This window comes from Hemicordylus capensis, chromosome 1, assembly GCF_027244095.1.
Source record: "Hemicordylus capensis ecotype Gifberg chromosome 1, rHemCap1.1.pri, whole genome shotgun sequence".
Classification (NCBI taxonomy): domain Eukaryota; kingdom Metazoa; phylum Chordata; class Lepidosauria; order Squamata; family Cordylidae; genus Hemicordylus; species Hemicordylus capensis.
In genome coordinates, this window is record NC_069657.1 from 267,208,401 (window position 1) to 267,231,919 (window position 23,519).

Sequence of the window (23,519 nt, forward strand, 5' to 3'; positions counted from 1 at the left end):
TATGTATATGAGGAATTCTTATGTATACGAGGAATTATGTATATGAGGAATTGTTTATTGTATATGAGGAATTCTAGTGTACATACAGACCCCTTACTGAAGGGGAATGCTAATGTCTGAGGAAGCAAATTTGTGTGGGTATCCCTTTGGTATTCAGGGATCTGCTCCATCTGTTGCAAATAATGGGATAATCCATATGCACAAGAGCTATATATGCACATCAGAGTGTTGTGAAGCTCTGGGTCTGGGAAGGTGACTTTATTTGGTGCACCAAGTTATTTTTAAATCTGCATAAGTTATCTTCTTATGCTCCATGAGTCAGAAGCTCATTTATTTCAATGAACCATAATAGCCAGTTTGATGAGAAAAATATAGTCGTTAACTTAGCCATGATTTAGATATCAGCAAGGCAGTCTACAAATGTAGTAAACAAATAAATTGGATTCTGAAAAAAATATTAATTGTAGAATTAAAACTGAACACACTTTTTGGTGTGATACACATCCTCAGTGTTCCATTTACCATGCCAGCTGAAGGCACTTAAATTCAGTGTCTGAGAACCAAAAGCAGCAAATGGATAATAGACAAGATGTTCTAGTAAGAACTAATCTGCCTGCTTTCCTTTCAGTATCCCTTCAACTGGACTAAATTTGGTCCAAGTCAGTTAGGCAGTTCATAAGTTCATCCACTTGCGTCTCAAATGTTCATGTGTCCGCCATCTTGAATTGGGGTGGATGACATCATCACAAACTATGCAGTTGAAGTGTCCCTATGTGTCCATAGAACTATACCGGATTGGTTTCATATTGGTCCAGGAATCACGAACTTGATGATGGACACACTCAAGCATATGCACATATGTATCACCCAATTTTGTTCGACTTTTATTATGCTGCATATCAGCCAGATGGTCTTTATATCTTTTCATAAGTGGCCTTCCTGTTTCTCCAATGTAGAACGCTGCACATTCCACACATTCAATTTTATACACTACCCCCTTGATCTCACACCAGCCCTCATCCTCTTCACAAACAGAACAATCCCTCCCCTCACATCTGTTATCATACAAGCAGGATTTAACCAAATGATTTAACGTTTTAGGTGTTATACAAACTACATTAGCCTTGACTCCATGTTTAGTCAAATTTTCTGTACCTGCCATGCAAATGTATCTGTTACAAAAGGTATTTTTAAAATCGGCCATCCTTTCACAAACATAACACTCCCCCTCCTACATAGTGGAAGTTTATACCAACTCTTCAGCCTTTTCTGTAGATGTCACATTGTGTTCACTAGATGACACACCAATAGCCCAATACCTTTTGTGCACTGAAGAGGTCTTTTGAAGTTTGTCTTTGGAGCAGTGCAATGTGTATTTAATCACTAATATAACATTTTAATTGTAAAATTGTTTGTTTCTAAGAACAACCTTCTCCTCACCCCCTCCTCCAAACATAGACCACAATGCTATATTGAAGTGGCTTGTAATGAGACTGAAAAGAAACCACTAGAAATGTACCTTGAGATGTTAATAAAAAGTGATACAATAATAATTAAATATTCTGGTCTATATTCCAGGCAGCCAAAGAGCAAACCCAGGATTTAATAGTAAAGACAACTAAACTTCAAGCAGAGAAGTATGTATCTAGCCCTTTGGTTATGTTCTAGCTAAAATGAGCATATTTTTGTGTATTCTGCCACTTTTACATTGAATGAGATCACCTTTTGACTGATTCCATGGCTCTTTTTGACACAACTGTTTGTCGTGATTCACTCTGGATTATGTGGCATTATGTGGTAAGATGGCATTGTAGTTTTTAAAGGTGTTGCATGAGAAGTAAATGGAATTTACAGCTTGATTCTGAGACTTGCTATGTCAGCCTGAACATGCTTAGGATGCAGAGAAGTAATTGTGGTGTCAGCACAGGGTTACAAAATGTTTCACCATTGCTGCAGTCACAGGCACCAGAACAAATGTTTAGGATTATTAGGATGTAAAGCATGAATGTCACTGAGGCCTTTTTCAGTATGCAGCTTTGTATTCCTTTTGCATCACTGCACAAGGCACACTTGAAAGAAATTCTGCTTGATGTCTTTTGTGTATGCTTCCTTGAACTTCAGCATGGTGTCCTCATTGTTGCTCTCCAAATACCTACTTTAAATTCTTTTCCTATATACCTCATCAGGAAAGGGTCTAGAGTCCTTCTGTCCCCTCTTTGTGTGTTCTCCAGTTAGAAAATGAGATAATGTTGCATTAGCTGTCGCTCTGCATAACACATTCTGAGCAGTGTTCTCTCTAATTTTTTTCCATTCTGTGTGTAGAATGAGTTTTGTTTTGAGCGGCAGGATCAAGGCAGTGTGTGTGCACATGGATTCAGTGGGATCTTCCTGATTCAATCCGAGCAGGATCTAAAATTAACTGAGTGGACGTCAAAAAATGTGTGAGCGCGCGCACGCCTTAGAGGGAACACTGATTCTGAGCACTGAAAACTCCTCCCTGCTTAGTTTCTGAGCCTTTAACAGACATAGTTCTAGGGTTTTTAGGCTTCTCAACAAATACATAGTCACTAATATTTAAGCTGTTATCATGCTATTTCATTTGTAATTAGCACAATGATTGACGCTGACAGAACAGAAAAAGGTAGCAAGTGATGGTGGTCTGAGAGTTAGTTTCTACTCACTGAGGAATAATGGTAGTTATTTGACTGCCTTGGCCAGTAGAATGAAAGTCACGTGGCAATTGTTTTCAGATGTTCAGTTTATTCTGTCTGATGTTATTACCTTGTTGGTTGTATAAACACTTGGCATAGGTGGTTGTACTGCTGGATGCTAAGAGAGCTTTCAGTATGGTCAGCAGGGGCTGCTTGGTTAATGTCCTGAAGTGGTATGGGTTGCTGGATACTTTTCGTTAGTGGGCCAAAATACTGTATGGTAAAACTATTTCCAGGAGAAGATATTTCTTTAAAAGGCCAGTGTCCTTGCTTTCATTTCTGTCATGCTACGTTGCTTCCCTCAAGCTTCAGCTTGGAGGATCCATGTGACAGAAATGAAAGGCTGACAACTGGCCAGAGTGTATGGGAGGCGTGTCAGGATGAAAGGGAGGAGAGCCATGCCTAATCCCTATTCACTCCAACCTTCCCTCTCACATCCTCCTGATGTTATTCTCCCTGCATCCCCTCTATCTCCCTGGCGCTCCTCTTGCTCTCTCCCTGCTCCCCATCTCCTTGGCTTTTTCTTTTTCTCTCTCCTCCTCTTCTTACTTTTCTTGCCTATCCCACGTCATCCCTGGCCTAGGGCTGCCCTAGTATAAGGGGCTGGGGGGCCCCTTCTTACATTTCCTTCTCACCACTGCCATATTCTTGGCTGCTGCTCCTCCTTGCCCACTTTCCCTCCCTTGCCTCGCCTCCTCTCTCCCACTGTACTCTTGTCTCAAGATGCTGCCACCTTTTGGCTCACAGCCATTTCTCTGTGTTGAGCAGAGAGCGAGCGAGCGCATCACTTCAGCGACTGCCAGATCTACTCCTTGTCTAAGTGGGATAAACTCAGTGTGATCTGAATGGATCAACTCTGAGATTACTCCTTTCAGCCTCTCAGCCAAGACTGCTAATAAGATTTTGCAGTCACAATTAATGAGGGACATAAGCCTATAATTATTACAACTGTAGCCAGTATTGTTGTGTGTGTATGTATGATTTTCAAATGCAGTAAAAAAAATAAAAATAGACAATCGAAAATAAAACAACATAGTCCTGTGTCTGATGCATAAACAGCTCAACAGAAGAGAAAAGCAAACTTATCATCAGTACGGTTGTAATACTGATATTTCCAGGGACACATTCTGCTTGCATTGTCTCTTGTAAGCATATTACACATAGCCAAATAATTTCTATACTTGTTGAGATTCTTCTCTGTCTTCATGAAAACTTCTCTACCTGCTATTACATGTGTAAATTTACATATAGGGAGGGTGTTGTGAATTCTGTTTTAATCAGCCTCTGTTTATTAGGCACTTTAGTTCTTGCTGATACTGATATGAGATGAATGACAACTTCATGAAGTTATTTTAAAACCAGATTGGTTATGCTCTGTATACAAATATATACAGAACTTAAGGGAGATAGAGACAGAGGTGAGAGAGAGAGAGAGAGAGAGATATTTTCCTTACGCTGATAAATGGTAATTTCATTAAGACAATTTTTCCATATTTTTCTCACCGCAGTCACTCCATTTGTATTTCAATCTCTGCATTCCCGCCCACCCCACTTTTGCATATATATCTTCTGTTTTGAGGTAGAACTGTGTAATGGTTCCAATTTCAAATTTGTCTAAAAATCAAGAGTGGCTGACATCCTCACTGACGTTGCACACGTGCAGCAAAAAAAATAACCCACGTGTGTGCTGCTAGTGACTCTGCCTCTGGAGCACAAATGCTTGCATGGGTGGGGCACCATTTTCTCCAACCCCACCTTCCCTTGCAAGCACTCCATGTGACCTGGAAGTAGCTCCCTGGGGGCTCTGTGATCCTGAAGGCCGTATGGAGTGTTTCCTGGCAGAGGAAGATCAATGAAAATCACTCACACACGAGTATCAGCACTTCAGAAGCTGAGCCTTCAGCTGTGTGCATGTGCTTCTCACTGCACATGCACACCATTAGTGAGGACGTCAGCCAGTTTTCTAGCTTGTAAGAAAATAACTTAACCAGTTTGTTATTCCTGTGAATCAGTCAGTCCCAAGTCTATATCTGATACAGAAACATTTGTGGATAGTATCCCCTTATAAGAAATGCTGCATTATTTTGGGTCTTGAGGATACATTGAACGAAGGAATTACCTAATGATTTCAGAAGAACACCAGAATTCTGGTACCATAAAAGCTGGCCAGTTTCTTTCTTAAACATATTCTATGGTCACGGAACCTTACCTTAGTCCAGTAGGTGGTTGCCCATTTCTTTTTGAGCTGGCTTGGGCTTCCCCATCATCTCCTTGCTGACTCTCCCACTCCTCTGAGTGGTGAGCTGGGCTAGGCCACCACAGAGCTCTGAGACTGGTGTAGTTCCGATGACGTCCTCTGTGTGTTTTTGCTACAGAGGAGAGAGAGCGAGAGCTGGGCAAGGCTGCTTCTCCCACTGTACAGTGCTTCCCTGTGACAGCACACATGGCCCTGCCTGGTCTCAGTGGCTTCTGAGACATGGCTCAGACAGAGCTAGTGTCTCAGCACGGCGGTGTGGAGATTCTCCACATGGCTGGGGTGAACCAGCTTACAAATATTAGGTTTCCCACCTATATTTACCTGATTTCTGCTCTCGTGTGCAATTGTGTTGTGTCTCTTTGGGCAGCCCATAAGTGGATGAAAAAGCCAGAAAAGTCTTTTCTGCTTCCAAAACAGGAGTTGAGCGCAGATATATATGGAAACTTACTAAGACATCCATGCAAGCAGAGTATGACAGGGCACTTTGGGCAGCATGAAACAGAACATACATTGTAAAACACATGTTAACTAAATGGGAAGTACGCTAAAGCAACGTCATCCTTTGTATTGCAGCCAGAGGTTAGAATTGAAAGCACAAGTAGCAGATGCTTTCATAGCAGAATTCCAGCTTTCTCCGGAGGAAATAAAAGTCCTTCGAGGGACAAGAGATGGGCCTATTACAGAGGTAAGGATCCTGAGTATGCAGATGTGTAACACAACAAGACTCTAGAACATTATGTAGAACCGATTTTACTGATCACTTTGCTTTGTATCATATGAAGATTTCCGCTGTAGCAAGGCATCCCAGTGTGGGGCACCCGGGTACATGCCAAGGGATTTTTCAGTGCCCTGCCCTTTGTGTAGCATCTGGTTGGAGTGGAAGTGCATGAGTAAGAGAGGCTCCAGGAATCTTGAGGTGAGAGGCAAGAGACCAGAACAGGTCAGCGGGTGCAGCAGGTGTGCGAATAGGCTTCAGCCACACCTTTCTCCTCTCCTGCACCCAGCCCCTGAATGAAGCTCTTGCTGGTTAGGAGTGCAACGTATGGCCCCTCTTTCAACTGCTGGCCATACCTGCTGTGTCACCGGTGTCAGCATGCCAACACGGGCATGCAGAGGCGTAACTAGGGAAAACGGCGCCCGGGGCAAGCACTGAAATTGCGCCCCCCCCCCACTCTCCTTCCCCCCGGAAATATGGAAATGTGTCACAGTCATAGTCAAATGTGGGTTGTGGGCTGCATCCGTGCAAGTATACTGGGACAGGAAAAAGGAAACATGACGCTACAAGGCTCTTTAGAAATATATATTTTAAAGAAATGTCTTGCATACTAACAGCCTAAGTTTGCAGTCCTCATGGCCAGAAAATAAATGCTTTTAAACATAGTAATAGGTTTTGTGTCCCAAAATGGAAAAGACAAGACAGGTATTCTAGTCTTTTCCATCATAGATATTCTAGTCTATTCAAGATTTATGCTTATATTATAATAGAGACTTAAATTATAATAGACATATATTCTAGTCTATCATAGATATTCTATGTTTATTAATTCTATAATAATGTCTATTTGTAGCACACTTTACGTTGGTTGTATTCCTGGGAAACTCAATGGCCACATTCAGCCACCATTATTTGAGCCATGATCTCCTCCTCTTTCTGCTTCCCTCTCATACACAGTCTTAATAAATAACCTCCTGGTTTAATTAAATCACCGTTTGCCTATGCACCTGAACAGCAAAACTGAGGTTTGGGACCTTCATATACCAGAATTGCAAACCACACTGTGTGATCCTAGTTTGGAGGGCTTACTCAGCAGTTTATTGGATGTAAGCTGTGAATGTGAATGCGTCCAATTGGACTGAACGTAAGGGCAAGTTATGGTTTGATTACGTAGGAAGCTGTCTACAGAGTCAGATATTGGTCCACCTAGCTCACTATTGCCCACACTGACTGGCAGCAGCTCTCCAAGGTTTCAGGCAGGAGTTTCTCCCAGCCCTACCTGGAGGTAGGGATTGAACCTGGGATCTTCTGCATGTTATTTGCAATTACATCTGACTTGCTTGAAATTACACAGGCAAATCAAAAAGATCATGAATAAGTAGGGGTGAGATTTTTCTTTGTTTTAAAAAAGCCTTCCCAATTTCCTCTTATTTTTAAAACTCTCTCAAAGGAAAATATAAGTTTAATATGTAAAACAAAATACACATTGAATGAAAAACCGTGATTAACTTTTTAAAAACTATTACGTATGTAATTAGAAGAATTCCATTACATTAAGATACCAATTTCTTTAAAGCCAGAAATAATACCTACTGAAACTTTAATTATTTAAACAAGGAGAGAAAAAGGCATGTTATCTTCCCCAACAAAGATTAAAATCAATTTAATTGGTTCTCCACTGCCTTGACATGATTCATTCTGTGAGTCAAGCAACCAAAAAGGGAAATTAATATCGCAGCTGTTAATCAAGTGATATTTGTGCACTCAATCTTATTAAAGCTACAGGGGCAGAAAGAAAAACTTCCCATTGCTACTTTTTAGACCAATTTGTTCACACTGTATTAAATGGGATTTCCCCCCCTTCAAAAATATAGATGCTGTACTTATGTTTTGGAGACAGAACATCTACAATATGCACCAAATGAACAAGGCTGAAAATGTTGTAGACTGTATGTTGCTAATAAAAATCTGCTATAAAGAATAAACCTAGTATTAATCCAGACAGACTGAACATTATTCAAAAATTATATTAATGAGTTCCAAATTAAATTGCCACCCCACCCCCCATGCTAAGGGATGATCCAGAAGTTGTAATTACTAGCAGAGCTGCAAAGATCTTGTGTACTAGTACTACTAGTTTCCTTTTGCAATCCCATCTCTGCAAAAGGAAACTCATGCATGCAAGCCAGGAGAGTGACTTGTGGCTCCACTTGCATTGCATGAGTTTCCTTTGCAGAGGTGGGATTGCAAAAGGAAACTCGGTCAATGCAAGTGGAGCCACAAGTCGCTCTCCTGGCTTGCATTGTGTGAGTTTCCTTTTGCAATCCCCACGGGACTCACACAATGCAAGCCAGAAACTGCAAGCCAGAAACACATTGCAAGCCAGAAACACATTGCAAGCCAGAAACTCACGCAATGCAAGCCAGGAGAGCGCCACTGGCTCCACTTGCAGGCAGCTACCCTCGGTTTAGGGGTGGTGGTGGGGGGTGAAGCCTGCTATGCAAAGCACAGAAGAGCTAAAAGGAGGACGTTATGCAAGGGAGTAGGGGCATTCTCTCACACACAACACACACAGGGGAGAGAGAGAGATTTGAGCAATGAAACTTACTTTGTTAATGCAGAACAGAAAAATAAAATGCAGCCAGAGGGCAGTGTGGTGGGCAAACGGCAGGCAGACAGAGTCAAGGAACGTCCCCAGCAGCAGCTCTCACAAGCTACTCCGCTCCACTCCTCCTGGTGCAGCAAGCAGGGAGGGAGGAACTGAGACAACCAGCATGGTGGTCATGTGTTCTCCGGCAGCCAATGGGAGCTCCCGCCCACCGGAGATCTCTGTAATGACGGGGGGGGGGGAAATCACACAAATTTTTTTTTTTTTTGCCAAAAGCAGGGAACTGGCAGGGGCACTTTTTGGTGCCCCCCTCCCAAGTGGTGCCTGGGGCACGTGCCCCCCTGCCCCCCCTATCGTTACACCCCTGCGTGCATGGCCAGCACCTGGAAGAGGGTCCATGCAGCCCCTCTCCTGCTGCTTCCCAGCCAATGCTTCCTTGCCGGCTGGGTGCTTGCTTGCTCTCTCTCCCTTGCTTGGAGCAAGAGAGAGAAACAATGAAAGCACTCAGCTGGCAACAAAGCACTCCCTGGGAAGATGTGGAGGAGGGGCTGCAAGGAGCCTCTCAGGTGCTGGCCATGCCCCCTACATCAGATGCAGGGAGTGTGGCCAACAAATAAACACACGTTGCACTGGAGCAAGGGGCCGCTGGCTAGAGCCTGTCTCCAGGCTGCCAGTGAGCTCCCTACACCCCTGCTCTGGCTTTCTCTCTCATTTTGACCAAAGGCTAAATTATAAAGAAAAATAAATCCCCCTACAAAGCAGCACAACAACAAATAAAGTCCAGTGCAGAATTAAAACAACTTAGTTGTGTTGTGTTAACCATAGCGGGGACATACAGTACAGCACAAACTGTTGGGTACCTGCCAGCCAATCGCTTATTCAGAACCAGGACATGTTAAATCTCTCACAGGCATAATTTATGCGATGATGATGGACACTTTCAGTCCGAGGCCAGTGGCAAGTTTCTGCTGCAACGGAGGGCTTTGGGAACAAAAGAGAGTGCTCCAGGAAAAGTGCCCACTGGCCCCATTGTGCAAAAACCAAGTGTGTAAGGGAACTGATGGAGCTGTGGGGATGGTCCCACTGCATGCTTAGAGGTGCTGTTTATGCACGTGCTTTGTTAGGGTGTCAGCCATTGTATGTAGGTGATCCCTGTTGACATAATGCATCCAGAACAGTTCACACCTCACTTAACTAAGGGATTGTTAAGAGACTTGGAGGACTCTCAGGGTATAAAGTAAATGGGAACAAGTCTGAAATGATGCCTCTTGGCCCTGCTCTATCTGAGGAAAATGTGTATACGTGGTCCTTCCGCTGAAAGAAAGATCATATTAGAAATCTGGAAGTCGGTCATCAAAAAGCATTAGGAGTATGACCCATTTAGAGACAGTACAGCTAAGAATCATGCTGGGTTTAGAGAAATAGCAGGCTCCTAGTGCAACTTTAGCAGGGGGTGGGGAGGATTAACATTATCAAAACAAACGCTCTGCCTAGATGAATTTACATCCTGAGTTGCCTTGCCTCTGGGGCTCTTCATTGTTGTTTTAAGAAAATAAGCAGTATAGTTAGCAAGTTCCTATGGGGCCCAGAGGTTAGGTGTAGAGTTGTATGTAGTATGTTGCAAGTATCAGTGAGGAAAAGGAAGATTTAAAAACAAACAGACTGAATGAAAATATACCATATGGCTTGTCTCATCGTGTACTGCTCTGTAAATGTAGCAAAAAACATTCCTAGATGTGTGAAGCTCTAGTTATGTTTAGGACCATTATCCTGATTGGATACTCCTGCTTCTCTTATAGTTCCGATCCCGTTGTTTAACAGCAGCTCTTCAGAGTTCTTTCCCAGCCCTGCTACCTGAAATGCTTTTAACTGGAGAGCTATCCCTACAGACTTAAGACCCTTAGAATGAATATATAAATAAGCTGATTATATCAAGAATGGTGGGTGCTGATCTCTCTTTCCACCAATAGATGGAAACCTGTTGGAGACTGGAGTTCAGGATACCTACAGATATCTGTTTCTGAAGTAGATTTCATCTGCAGTGTTCTGAAATACTGGCTGGGTTCAGATGTGGCCAGAACCTTGGGTTATGCTAACCGTTGTGCTAACCGTTGTTAGAAACCGGCACTGTACTTCCAGATGCATAACAAGTAAACCATGGCTTAGAGCTGCATGACTGCTTTTGTTTCCCATCTGCTTCGAATCGGATCCAAAAGTTCACTCCTCTTTATATGGTGCAGCAGCCCTCTTGAGGTAGAGCAACAACCCTAACTGTGATTGATTTTGATTCATTACATTTCTATACTGCTGCATACCAATGTCTTGTGGTGGTTTACAAAATAAATGATAAAACCTGAATTAAAACAGTTAGTTTGCCAGTGATCTGTGAATTCAGACATAGCAGCAAACCGCTATTAGCATAAACGGTGATTTTCAAGCCAGTGTCAAACTGTGATTTCAGATCCTGTCTTGTCAGCTCCAAGCCCCAGTTTATGGGTATGTTCAGGTTCAGGCACAAGGCAGGCCCATAGTTTAGCAAAAATATGTGAACAAACAATTGTTTCGCATTATGTCTGAACCCAGCAATTACATTTACAGGAGAACCTTGATATTCGCGGGGGTTCTGTTCCGGGCTGCAGCTGTGGATATGGAAATTGCAAATATCGAGTCATTGGGCCTATGGGATCGCGGGGGTTAGGTTCCTGGTTGGCTGAAAATTGACAGAATTTTTTTGGGGGGAGCTTCTTACTTTGCTCCGCTGCTCCCCCTGAGTTGTACTGCGCCCCCCAATCAGCTGAAAATTGGCATTTTTCCTCCTCCCTCCTTTTTTACAAAAATGGGAGCCATTTTGTGGCTTCGAAGAAAATGGTGGCCAGAAATGACCTCCGCGGTAATTTCTGGCCACTTCCGACCCACAGATTTGCAAGGTCGGCATGTCCCCCTCCCCCACCTATGCCGAGGTCAGGTGTCTTTTCCCCAAACACAGATATTTGAATCCGCGGGTGTGGAAGCTGCGGATAATGTGGTCCAACTGTATTATGTATGAAATTCAGCAGCTATATTTAAGCTAGATTCCATGAGCACACTCATGGCTGTGCAAATTCCTAGGTTCTGGAGAGATTGAGTACATTAAGGTACAAGATATGCACCAATGTGGATAACGTGGTCCTTCAGTCTCTTCATGTAGAAGAACCTCTTTCTAATATTGAGCCTGGGGTTGTTGTTTTTTGTTTGCTACTAGTGGATTTTCCACCATAATGTTGTACAGCTGCAGGCAGGGTGGGGATTGTATTCGAGATGGTGACTGGCAGAGAAAATGTTAACATGTTCCTGTGTCAGGGATGTGACTCACCAAAATGGAGTGATATATTTTGCTAAGTTTGATACAAAATATCGCACCAGCCAGATTGCAGCCTGTGCTGTTACGTAATTATCTTGGCATGTTTCTATGTGGATAATTTGCTTTGATTAAAATGCTAGTGCTTTTAATATTTTATTTCCTTTTTATTAAAGAATTTTTTCAAAGTATTAGGAAGAGTAAAACAAATTCACAATCATGTCAAGATTCTTCTGCGCACAAACCAGCAGAGATCAGGGTAAGTTCACACTGAACAACTATTAAGCACTAGCTGGGACAGTAGCCATGCTCAGTCTATTCATTTAGATCATATACATTTAATTATTAATATTCTAAAAGGTGTATTGAGAGAAATTCATCCATAGATGAACTTGGGCTTTAAAGAGATTTCTGATTACATAAAGCACTTTTTAAAAAGGCCTTTAAACATCTTAAATTTTCAGCCTTGAAATTATGGAACAGATGGCTTTGCTCCAAGAGACTTCTTATGAGCAGCTTTACCGATGGGCTCAAGGTACCCTTCGTGGGGGTTATTGGGGGGTGGGGAGAATTATTTTTCTTTCAAAATCCTCACGTTTTGAATGTAGGTAGTTATTTAATTCATTTTTGTAATGTGCAAGCTTAGGGCCAAACTACGCGTTATAGCAAGGACATGCTTTTCAGTTGCTTCTGTTCCTCTCCACAGCTGAGGGGGAAGGTCTAAATCTGGCAATGGGAGGAGGGGGAACTTTACTCCCACTATGGTCCCAATCCAAAACCACCTACCGCCAACCCCTGCCCCCCCCTCCCCCCATGACTGCTGTTTTTCCTGGGACAGAAGCTCTTGTTGGTGACAGTGGCAGCTTCCTTTCCAGAGCAAATAGCACCAAGTCTGGGCTGATCCAGATCCTCACTGCCCTGAGGCCTAAGACAAGGGGCCCTTGAAACTGGACTAGGCACAGAACCTCAGAATTTGGCTACAAGATTATTCTGCCTCTTCCAAATCTTCCATTCCAGACTGTGCAGTCACCCATAATAAGAAATTGTCCTCTTCAAATTGTGCCTCCTCTGTCATGGTAAGAGCAGCGCCCAACAGGGTTGTCAGTATGGGCAGGCTTCTATTTCTGATGCTGCTACTTGGACAGGTTCTGAGTTTGGGGTCAGTGGCAGGAGTCCAACTACAGCTGAATCCTGACAGTTGCTTATAAACATGAAGATAGTCAGATTGTAATCTTTCCTCTAGGATTTCAACACCTTGGAATAAAAAGGGGAGATTAAAAGTTGAATGCTGTGTGAATCGCCCTGTTTGCAAGATTCAGGATACTGACATGGTATCTTTTGCTCTTTTCTAGGTGAATGCAGAGCTTTAACACAAGAATCCTGTGACATTTCTCCTGTGCTGTCTCAAGCAATGGAAGCTCTACAAGACAGACCTGTTCTGTATAAGTATGTTTAGTTACAGTGCATAACGTAAATTTCAAAAATAAATAAGTGGTTTCATGGCCAAAATCAATAGTGGTGCCTAGTCAGTTCATCTACCCACAGGAGGAGCTCCTGTTTTTTTAATAATTGGAACTGCAAACTCTGACACCTCTGTAAAGATTAGTCGATCAGGGAGGCCCAGGGATTCTCAAGACAGGCCTTGCACAAAGCTCAATGGCATTTCGCAACCAATACTAAGAATGACTAAATAATTTCTTGTTGCTTCCATGCTATGAGTTACATTTTTAAAAAAAAAGCAGCACTGTTTTTTGCTATTTTATGAGAAGAACGCAGACAATTTAATATAAGCCACTAGGTGGCAATATTGAAACAAGACTTGGTGGTGGATCTGGGCCTGCTAGCAAACAAGTGCACTGGTGTAGCATTACAAACCAACCAAGATCAAACGGTGGTTTGATAGTCTGGTTGGTAATCATTAAAAGTATGCTATTTCCTACATTAACGTAATAGGTCAGTATTTCCCAAGTCGCATCTTTATTCTAGGTAAAGGACCTTGTGTCTAAAATTTTAACCATCAGTGCTTGTGCTGTGATAAAGATATTTGGTACCAAAAGCCAATGTTGGGGTTGAACATAGGGATTTAGAGTGGTAAAGGCAATGAAGCACCTTGATTATTGTGATGGCAATAGAAAATATGTGTATTTCAGTAGGTTCATATTCATGTCTGCTGTAGGTACACCCTTGATGAGTTTGCAACTGCCAGAAGGAGTGCCGTGGTCCGGGGCTTTATAGATGCTCTGACTCGAGGAGGTCCTGGAGGAACTCCCCGGCCTATTGAAATGCATTCCCATGATCCTTTGAGGTACAACAATAGTGAGAAGCTACAGTATTTTCTTTTTGTTAGAACAATCAATTCCTAACGCTGCAGGATTTCTTGTGTGTATTTAGATACGTGGGAGACATGTTGGCATGGCTGCATCAAGCAACTGCATCTGAAAAAGAGCATCTGGAAGCCCTCTTGAAGCTCATAACTACTGAAGGTTTTACTTGCCCTTTTAAGAATAATTAAAATTTACATTAAACAACCAGCATTATAACCAAGAACATAATAGTCAATAATCAAATATCTTTTCCTGAAACAAAAGACAGTTTTCACATGCCTTTGGAAGGTATTACTTGCTTTTAAGAAATGTATGTCTGGAATCAGTCTCTGCAGGAATTTTTAGTGTGGAGAGGATTATAAATGGTATTGGGAGGCCTAATATGTGCAGAAAGAAGATGTGGGAAAGTAAAATGCATTGTATATTGACAGTTCCAGTAATACTACTGTTCCAGTGTCTAGGCTCAGGTCTCTCCCACCTGTTCTTTGTGTGAAGGAAGCTGCTGAGCAAGAAGGTATTAGAAGAAGAGGTGGTGTGAGGGACCTGATTTGCAAAGCTGACCTGGAGCTAACAAAGAACAACAAGATTGAATTACTTTCTGTTGACCCTTAAGCACACACCTCTGTAGATCTTCTTAATAAGCAAACCAAAGGCTGTTTCCAAGGCTTCCTCTCCTTCCCTTCTGATTGGTGGTCAGATTGGACTACTGCAATGCACTCTATGTGGGGCTGCCCTTGAAGACGATTGGGAAGCTTCAGCTGGTCCAGAATGCTGCTGCAAGGATGTTCATGGGCGCAAGTCACTTCATGAGTGTGACACCCATCCATCTGTGTGCATTGGACATACAGGAGAGTTTTTATTTATTTATTTAAAATATTTATATCCCACCCCTTCAATACACTACTGCTCGGGGCAGCTCACAACAGTAAAATATTTACAATATAAAGTAAAACTAATAAAATTAACCAAATTAAATAAACAAGGTAAAAGTCCAGGCCAAAACTACAATCCGAATTACCATTGCTGTTTCAAATTAAGTTATTTAAAAAGTTAAAAATTGAGAATGATAAAAACTAAAGAACTTACCAGATATAACCAAAGATGGAACATTAGAAAGCCTCTTTAAAAAATGTGTTTAGCTGGTTTCTTTTAAACACTGAGGAAGGGAGCATAGCAAAGTTCTTCAGAGAGGGCATTTCAGAGCCGAGAGGCCACAACCAAAAAGGCCCTGTCTCTAGTCCCCGCCAACCAGATCTCTGGTAGTGGCAGGGCCTGAGATGATGAGCGGAGGGCCCTGGCATGTTCATATGGGTGAAGGCGATCTAACAGGTACCCCAGCCCCAAGCCGTGTAGAGCTTTAAAGGTCAAGACCAGCACCTTGAATCTAGGCCAGAAGCAGACAGGTAACCAATGGAGCTACTGCAGGATCGGCAAGACACTCATGAAGTGACTTGCACCCACGAGCATCCTTACAACAGCATTCTGGACCAGCTGAAGCTTCTGAACTGTCTTCATGGGCAGCCCCACATAGATTGCATTGCAGTAGTCCAATCTGGATATTACCAAAACATGAGTGACTGAGGTCAGGTCTGATTTCTCCAAGTAGAGTTGCAGCTGACATACCAGCTGTAGCTGGTAAAATGTACTTCTGCACACTGCCACCACCTTTTTCTCCAAGGACAGCATCAGGTCCAGAAGCACCCCAAAGCTGTGGAATTTGTCTTTCAGTTCAGAAGGATCCCTCCCTGCTTAGGTGCAGGAGGCTGACAGATCTCTATATGAGAGAACCAACATAAACTAGGGCATTATTGCCCCCCCCCCCCATAACTGCCGCTCTGCTCAGAATCTCCATCCCTTCAAATTTTAAAATCCATGATTTGTTGTGGCACTAATCTGGACTTGCAGCGGTGGGAGGGATGGGACCCATCTGAATGGATCATTTGGAGGTCTGTAACTGACGCCACTCAACAACAACAGATTTCACTGACTCTCACACAGAAGAGTGAGGGGAAGGTTCAGAAATGTCCAGAATTTTTGGTTTTGCTAATTAGCCTATGTAATGCAGATGCCGAAAACTGACCTGGAGCTGCAGCTGGCAGTTGAGGGATATTAATAGTGGAATGCATGAGCAGATCTCTAAATGTACCCTATGGATTTTTAGCTCCTGGAACTTTAGTTTCTCTCTGCAACCACCCAACACTCGAACTCTTACTCTTTCAGTTTGGAGAGGTGTGGCTTTTCAGAACAGATCCTCAGGGGGCTGGGTCCAGTGGTCAAGAGTTAAGAAGGAAGAGGGGTTCTACTTAGCGAGCAAGAAAGCAGAGGAGCAAACCTTCTTGGTCATTTTCAGCTTGTCGATTCAAAATCTATGCAGTTTTCTGTGATGCATTTGTTGTGAAGGCTATGAATATTGATTGAAGTAAAGGGGAAAGTTTTATGAAAGGATCAAATGGAACATTAAAAAACAGAGAGAGAGAGAGAATCTGAAATGCCTGTGAATAACATTCACTGTGTGGCAACTTCCAGAAGAACAGTAGTCATGATTAGTCTGTTGCAGCAAAAACAATGAGCCTTGTGTCACCTTAAAGACTGGTACATTTATTTTAGGATAAGCTTACTCGGACTAGAGCCTACTTTATCAGATGCATGAAGTGTTATCACACACACACACACACACACACACACACACACACACACGAATGAAATGATAAACAGTGGTCAAAATTATAAACTGGTCAAAGGGCTATGGAATGAAAGAAGTTACAGTCTGTGACCATTTTTAATGTAAAGCTCAAATTCATTGTGTATTTACTTTCAGGAGTGAAAGAAGATATGCAAGAAGTAGTTGGACACATCACAGAAGGGGTTTGCCGACCTCTAAAGGTGAAGTCTTTTGCTTTATATAGAAGTCAAAGTGTATGTAATAGCGATGTTTTTCCTATGTGTTTATAAACCAATAGTAAAAAAGTAGTTTACAGACTTACAGACTGGTGTACACATAACTTGACTGTGTAGAAAATGTACTGATTGTTATCATTCTGAATAATGATACTAACTTTTTAATAATATTTCCCTAAATAATTTTATCATGTTGAATTTTCCAGCAACAATGTTTAAAGCAAAACTGTATGCCTAATGTGCATTCTTAGAACACATCTATGTCACAGTCTTCTGGCCATAGAGGAATAATCTTAAAACCCAACATTGATATTGTCTCTTGAAGCTGATTTGTACATAGATGTTAACTTTATAGGATATAAAAAAAAATAACTGTTCATAACTAAATGTGTATGGGTTTGTTTTTTGTTTTTGTCTCAACTTATTTCCTTAGGTTAGAATTGAACAGGTGATAGTATCTGAACCAGGATCAGTTTTACTATATAAAATTTCTAATCTTCTCAAATTCTACCACCACACCATTAGGTAAGGTAAACAAAAAGCAAATAATTTATTTTGTCTTTGGATTATCATGATTAGCATTTTTTAGTTTCTGTGCTCAGGGGGAAAATAATATAGCCCCTCTCTTAGACAACTGTCTAATTTTTTAAAAAATGGCTGATAGGATGAGGAATATTGCTTATAGTATTCCCATTGAAAGTAAAATAACGAGTTATGCAAGGCCTAATTTCCTCCTTCTAATTTTAGTGGGACTACTCTGAGTAATTTTCCTCATGTCAGCCAGTGTTTGAATAATTTGTATACCACCTTTCAAAATAAAAACTGAGCTGAGGGAACCCTGCAGCTGAGGGAACCCTTAACATAAATGCCACAGGGCTGAGTATTAGTCCTCCACTTCCTGGAATCAGATACAAACAGAACCATTTTAGCTGGGCCCCTGACTTCAACCCGAGTCAGTCTGTCAAGGAGGATATCATGCTTGGTATCAAAAGCTGTTGAGAGGTCTATGAGAATTAGCGGGATCATACTTTTCCAGGCATAGATCATCCATTAGGGCTATCAAGATAGTTTTGGTGCCAAAACCAAAGGCCAGAAACTCTATTGAAATAGGGCCAGATAATCTGTTTCATCAGAGAATTACTGAAGTTACATAATTTAGCTAGGTACAGTTTCCCGACCATCTCCTTCAAGACAGCCAGGAGAGGTCCCTCTTGCAAAGATGCATTAATTATCTCCTGGACTCAGCTTTGTGTTCCTTTTCTGCTAGCTGTTATAAGCCCAAGCAGGGAAAGGGTCAAGAAAAAAAGTGGTAGGCTGTACAACAGTCTCACAGCACCATTTTTTGGAAACTTTGTAAGGGAAGAGAGCAGCATTTACTGGATGTATGCATGACTTGGAAGTTCTACATAGAAAGAGAGAACCAGGCCCTTGGAAGAGCTAATATTCTGTGTTATGTCCTTCAGACCTTTCTCTTGGGGAAAGAAAGTATCCTCCACCACATTGGCTTGGATGCTAGGGATATAGGAATATAGTCCATATCCAGCCTCACAGCACCATAAGAAAGCATCCTTGATGAGTTCAGTAATGATTAGTTTAGTAATTGCTTTCATAATCTGAGCCCTTTCCGTGTCCCTGTATTCTCTAATGCATTTCCAATTTTTCTTTTGAGAACTGAGATTTTTATCTTTCATTTGTCATTACACGTTAATGTGTTTGCAATGCCCATATAGCCTCAGGAAATAATTGTGCTTTGTGCATAATGGAGAAGGGCCTTTCTCAGAGATCACTACGCTTTTGCTTTTGAGGAATATAGAAATTAATTGGGTGATGTTTTAGTTTTAATTGCCAGGTATTGCTGTTTAAACAAAATCTTAAGTTAAAGAGCTAAACCTGATATATCTTCCTTAATATAATTAAATCTTTCCCCCCATAATTTTCAGTAATATTGTGGGAAACAGTGCAGCTATGCTGTTAACTACAATAGAAGAGATGCATCTGTTGAGCAAGAAGATATTCTTTAACAGTTTGAGCCTTCATGCAAGTAAACTGATGGATAAGGTTTGTTTTGAGAGTGATGATGATGATTTAATCAATGTGAATACAGTACTAAAAGATTCTGGGATAGTTCATTTAAAAAGAATGGAATAATAAAAATGAAGAAATGCACAATTAAAAAAACAATCAGTTGAACAGCAGGTTAAAAGACAGCAGCATAAAATACCTTGGCAAGAATTAAAACCTCCTCAGATGTTCAAAAGCATGGGCAAAAGAAAAAGGTATTTGCCTGGTATTGCAGATACATCGATGTAGGAGATCAAATTTAGAGATCAAATTCCACAAGAGAGCACTATCACCGAGGCCTTCTCCCCATTTGCCACCTGCCTCGCCTCAAAGTGGCTGGCACAACTGGGGAAAGGCCTCCAGGGATGTTCTCAGTGCACAGGCAGGTTGTTGTGGGTTGGCTTTTCATGTGAGATTTAGGACTTCAGAATTAATTATTTGCCCCTCTACTCCTGCAGCTGTAGAATCTACAGTACTTTAAAATGCTGGACTTTGAATTTCATGTTCCATTTCTCAGCCATAGCTAGCCACAGATCCTCTGTGCCTCAACTTGGAAGTCCAGATCTTTGCTTCTACTTTGCTTTAGAGAGCAACACCTGTCAGAAATGTGTGCCTGTGAATATAGATGTATATTTTATTAACTGCATCACAGAGATTTGAGAGAGGGATGATAAAGTAAAATGGGTGCTAATCATCATTCCCTTATTGCTCTTTCCTACCACGGGTTCTTCATCGCTCATCTTGTATGCATTTGGACCATAGTTGCTAGCATAATTCCTGCAGTGATAATTGTGGGAAGCAACAAGGTGTTGTTGTTGTTTTTTACAGCAATGGGATAGTATGTAGAGGGAGATGTTAAGGCTCCTCTCCCCAGTAGAGAGCAATGGGATAGTATGTAGAGGGAGATGTTAAGGCTCCTCTCCCCAGTAGAGAGCATTTCTCAGTCCTCTCCTGCTTGCACAAGCAAGTGGGAGAAGAAGTAGGGAGACCTAGCAACAAATCCTTGACACCTTCCTAGTCCTCTTCATTTTTGGTCCTGACACATAGAAAGATCACTTCTTGGGTTGGAAACTGGGCTACTTATTACTGCTGCCCAACTCCCTTCTGCTTTTCTAGCACAGCTCAATTGAAGATAACAGAGCAGCTCTCATTTATGCTCTGCGGACAGATCATTGGGGGGTGGGGGGCTCCTCCCCTAGTAGGGAGACCAGATGGAGCAAATGGCTGGCCCACTTGCTTAGTAAGGGAAGGGACATTACTAAAACGATGATGAATATTTATATACTGCTTATCACCAGAGTTCTGAAAGTGATTTACATAGAAAAATAAATAAATGTCTTGCATTAGAATGCCCCTTCTCCCTGCTGGAAGAGGTAGAATGCCTTTGCTAGTGACAAAGAGATTAGGGCTGTGTCAGTGCAACTGCATGCATTGGTGGGTGGAGAAGGACAGGGCATGCCTTGCGGCTCTTGGCCACTGGAAGGTGGTTTAGCATGCACCTTGCAAGTCAAGGAATTCTAGCCACTCTACCATAAACATTGCACAAAATGGCTTAGTCCTCTAGGCAGTATTGTGAATGGTTGGAGATGAGTTAGTTTTTGGGAAATATGCCCAATGTTAGGTCCAGGAGATGCCCTCGGTATAGGGAGTTTCTAATTTCCGTGCATAACAGGGTTCATGATTCTCATTGGCTTTGTAGGTTGAATTGCCACCTGCTGATCTGGGCCCAAGCTCTGCACTGAATCAAACACTTGTTCTGCTGCGTGAGGTTCTGACATCCCACGACTCCTGTGTTATCCCTTTGGATACTCGTCAAGCTGATTTTGTGCAGGTAAACTAGTAGTTAATGTGGTCACAGTGGGGTGAGCCTAATGCTGCTAACGCTACAGCAGCCTGAAAGAAGGATTTATCAGATGATGATCGTGCTCGATGTCCCCATCAAAAAAATAAGAGGAAGAGGAGAAATACTCCCTAGACCCTGGAAGAACATGAAGAATAGGAGAGTTGGTATCATATTGTAGAGCCACATGTCCCCACATCAATAACAGGCAATAGTGACGACCTCAGCCATGGTATCTGGGCTCCTCCTGTGAAGCAGAGTATTGTTCATCCCTTCCCACTAGTGCCTTATGGAAGGAGCAGTCCTTCCCATATTGTTTATCCTGCTGGGGTGATGCAGTTAGATTGTTTGCCAACGTTGCATTTCTGCCTGTAAAAGCATATGACAAACCATACTAAATCTGGCTCATTGGAGTAAGTGTCTTGTCTTTTTAAATCAGCTGCTGATTTAACATCCTAAGATCCTCCCAAAAGGTTAGCCTAGAACTTTAAAGCGGCCCCACGTAAAGTTATCTGCTTTCCTGGCTCCCGTCTATTGAACAGGGTGGTTGAGGGAGAATTGGCATTGGGTGTGGGGGACACTGAGATGGGAGGAAGTCCCTATCTTCCCAAGGCAAGGAGAAGCTGAAGGGGAAATTAGCAAAGCCCTTGACAAAGATCTGTCCTGTTTTAGAGCAGGCTGGAACCTGGACAGATGGGAAGGGAAGTTCTGTTTCTGAGAGATGAGGGAAGGATAATTTCTAACTCAACAATATTTGGTTCCACCTTTACAGCCTGACCAGTGCTGCACCTGTGCAGTGAACAAAGTTGTGCTAGTGCAAGAGGATCGTGTAGCTGCACTGGTTCCCTGTAAAGCATATGAGGCAGTGTGCGCCTTGTTGCAGGAGACCAGTCTGAAATGCAACTTCCAGGCAGCTTGCACAAGCACAGCACTAGTTAAGATGATGCCAGTGATTTTATGGCCCCATTTATTTGTTTGTTTACTTGAGACCTGTATAGGCCACTTTTCCATAAACTTAAAGCAGCTTATAAAACAGATAAGATGCCATTTGGAACATCAAAACAATATAACAGAAAACAATAATCAAAGAAAGACTTTAGAAAAACAAAAGCATCCACTAACTCATCCAGCTCAGCTTATAGCACTTTAGGTACATCTCGCAGCCCTTCCTAAAAGAGTTGCAAAACCACACCTCAGAGAGTGTTACTGCAGGCACTCTAGAAATGATAAAAATGTAGTTCTTATTGTTTCCAAAGGATGGTCGTGACTTAGTGCTGCTTAAGCATCTCCAGAACTGCTCATAGTTGTGTCTTGGCTTTCTTCTAGTATCATTGGCTGACATCTGGATGAAATGTACTCGAGGCATGCCTAACTTGTCCTTTAATTTCAATGGGACTTCCTTGAGTAAATTTAGTCAGAATGGTCAGCCATTGTTTTTTAATTCAGGCTCTGCAACTGTGACTGTTGTGGACTTGGATCACAAGATTGACCAAAAACATGAAACCACAGAGATGTCACTTTGGAAGAAACGATTCCAGAGCTGGATGCCCACTTCCAAATCCCTCCTGCACAGAAGCTTGCCAAACCTTGCCTTGAAAACCTCCAAGGAAAGAGATTCACAACCCTGCCAGGCAGCCTGTTCTGCTGCTATGCTGATCTGACTGGCAGCTGTTTGGATGTGTGACTTAAATCTGCATCCTTGTAATTTAAGCCTTGCCCTTTTTCTGAGAGCAGCTTTGGCCCTTCCAAACTAGTCTCATCAGCTGCCCAAGCAATCACTCCTGCATTGAGCTAGCCGTGCTTACTTATCAAGGTCGAAGAAGGCTATTTGAATAAGAAAATTACTTGGCCTGGACTTGTATTGACAGCATGTGCCACACCCCTTTCAAATATTAAGAAAGCACTGCTAGCCCAATGCTTGAATTATAGGGCAGACAGAAGGGGCTCTGTCCTTCTCTGATAGCCCCTCAGGAACTGGTTTTAGAAGGCTAAAACTAGGGGAGGTCAAGGTATGGGGCTTGGGAGTTTAATTAAAAAGCCCCATCCCCTTTCTCCTTAATTCAGCAATTCAGATTGCCATGATTCAAGCACTGCACAGAATTGAAACTGGTTGCTTAGGCAGCTCGCAATTCCTCCTTGTAATGCCTGAAGCGGCTCCCAGAAGTGGGATATTTTCCACCTTTGGAAGAATGAGAGCTGGCCATCCAACTTGGTGTTTCTGTTGTCTCCCCTCTCTTCCCTCTAGGTCCTGTCTTGTGTGCTGGATCCCCTGCTGCAGATGTGCACTGTGTCTGCCAGTAACTTGGGGTCTGCTGACATGGCAACCTTCATGGTGAATTCACTTCATATGATGATGACAACATTGGCTCTGTTTGAATTCACAGATAAACGGCTCGAAATGTTACAGTATCAGGTAAATGTCCAAAGTCAGTCTTCTAATGTTTTCTTTGCCATTAAACATTAACAGGGAATAAATATAACACAATCTCCTTAAATGTGTCTATCTTCACAGCTTTATATGTAAAGTAAACACACAGATGCATACAATCACAGAAACTTCATTAATGGGGAGTAAAGATAAAAGAATCCCTCAAACTAAAGGCAGTGAAGCAGGAAAACGTAAAAGTCAGCATAAACTATTTTTAAAAGACTGACTGCATGTAGAAATTACCGACATTGTGTTTGATTTGCTGGATAGAGGCTCATCTTTTATTTTATATAGACCCTTTTATCCATGGTAGTAACAGGATTTTACATTTCCTGGATTT

General features: G+C 42.1%; 1 protein-coding gene across 2 annotated transcripts in view; it reads left to right on the forward strand.

Moving 5' to 3' along the window:
- The window catches only part of COG6 (component of oligomeric golgi complex 6), a 46,741-nt gene that overhangs the window by 12,230 nt on the left and 10,992 nt on the right, over positions 1 to 23,519 (forward strand). For both annotated transcript variants that reach the window (XM_053284976.1, XM_053284977.1), the window contains 12 exons: positions 1,579 to 1,637; positions 5,542 to 5,653; positions 11,805 to 11,887; positions 12,093 to 12,163; positions 12,981 to 13,074; positions 13,805 to 13,933; positions 14,020 to 14,111; positions 16,771 to 16,835; positions 17,284 to 17,375; positions 18,791 to 18,908; positions 20,611 to 20,742; positions 22,997 to 23,164. In XM_053284976.1, coding sequence (XP_053140951.1) covers positions 1,579 to 1,637; positions 5,542 to 5,653; positions 11,805 to 11,887; positions 12,093 to 12,163; positions 12,981 to 13,074; positions 13,805 to 13,933; positions 14,020 to 14,111; positions 16,771 to 16,835; positions 17,284 to 17,375; positions 18,791 to 18,908; positions 20,611 to 20,742; positions 22,997 to 23,164 — 1,215 coding nt within the window. The remainder of the gene's footprint in view (positions 1 to 1,578; positions 1,638 to 5,541; positions 5,654 to 11,804; positions 11,888 to 12,092; positions 12,164 to 12,980; positions 13,075 to 13,804; positions 13,934 to 14,019; positions 14,112 to 16,770; positions 16,836 to 17,283; positions 17,376 to 18,790; positions 18,909 to 20,610; positions 20,743 to 22,996; positions 23,165 to 23,519) is intronic.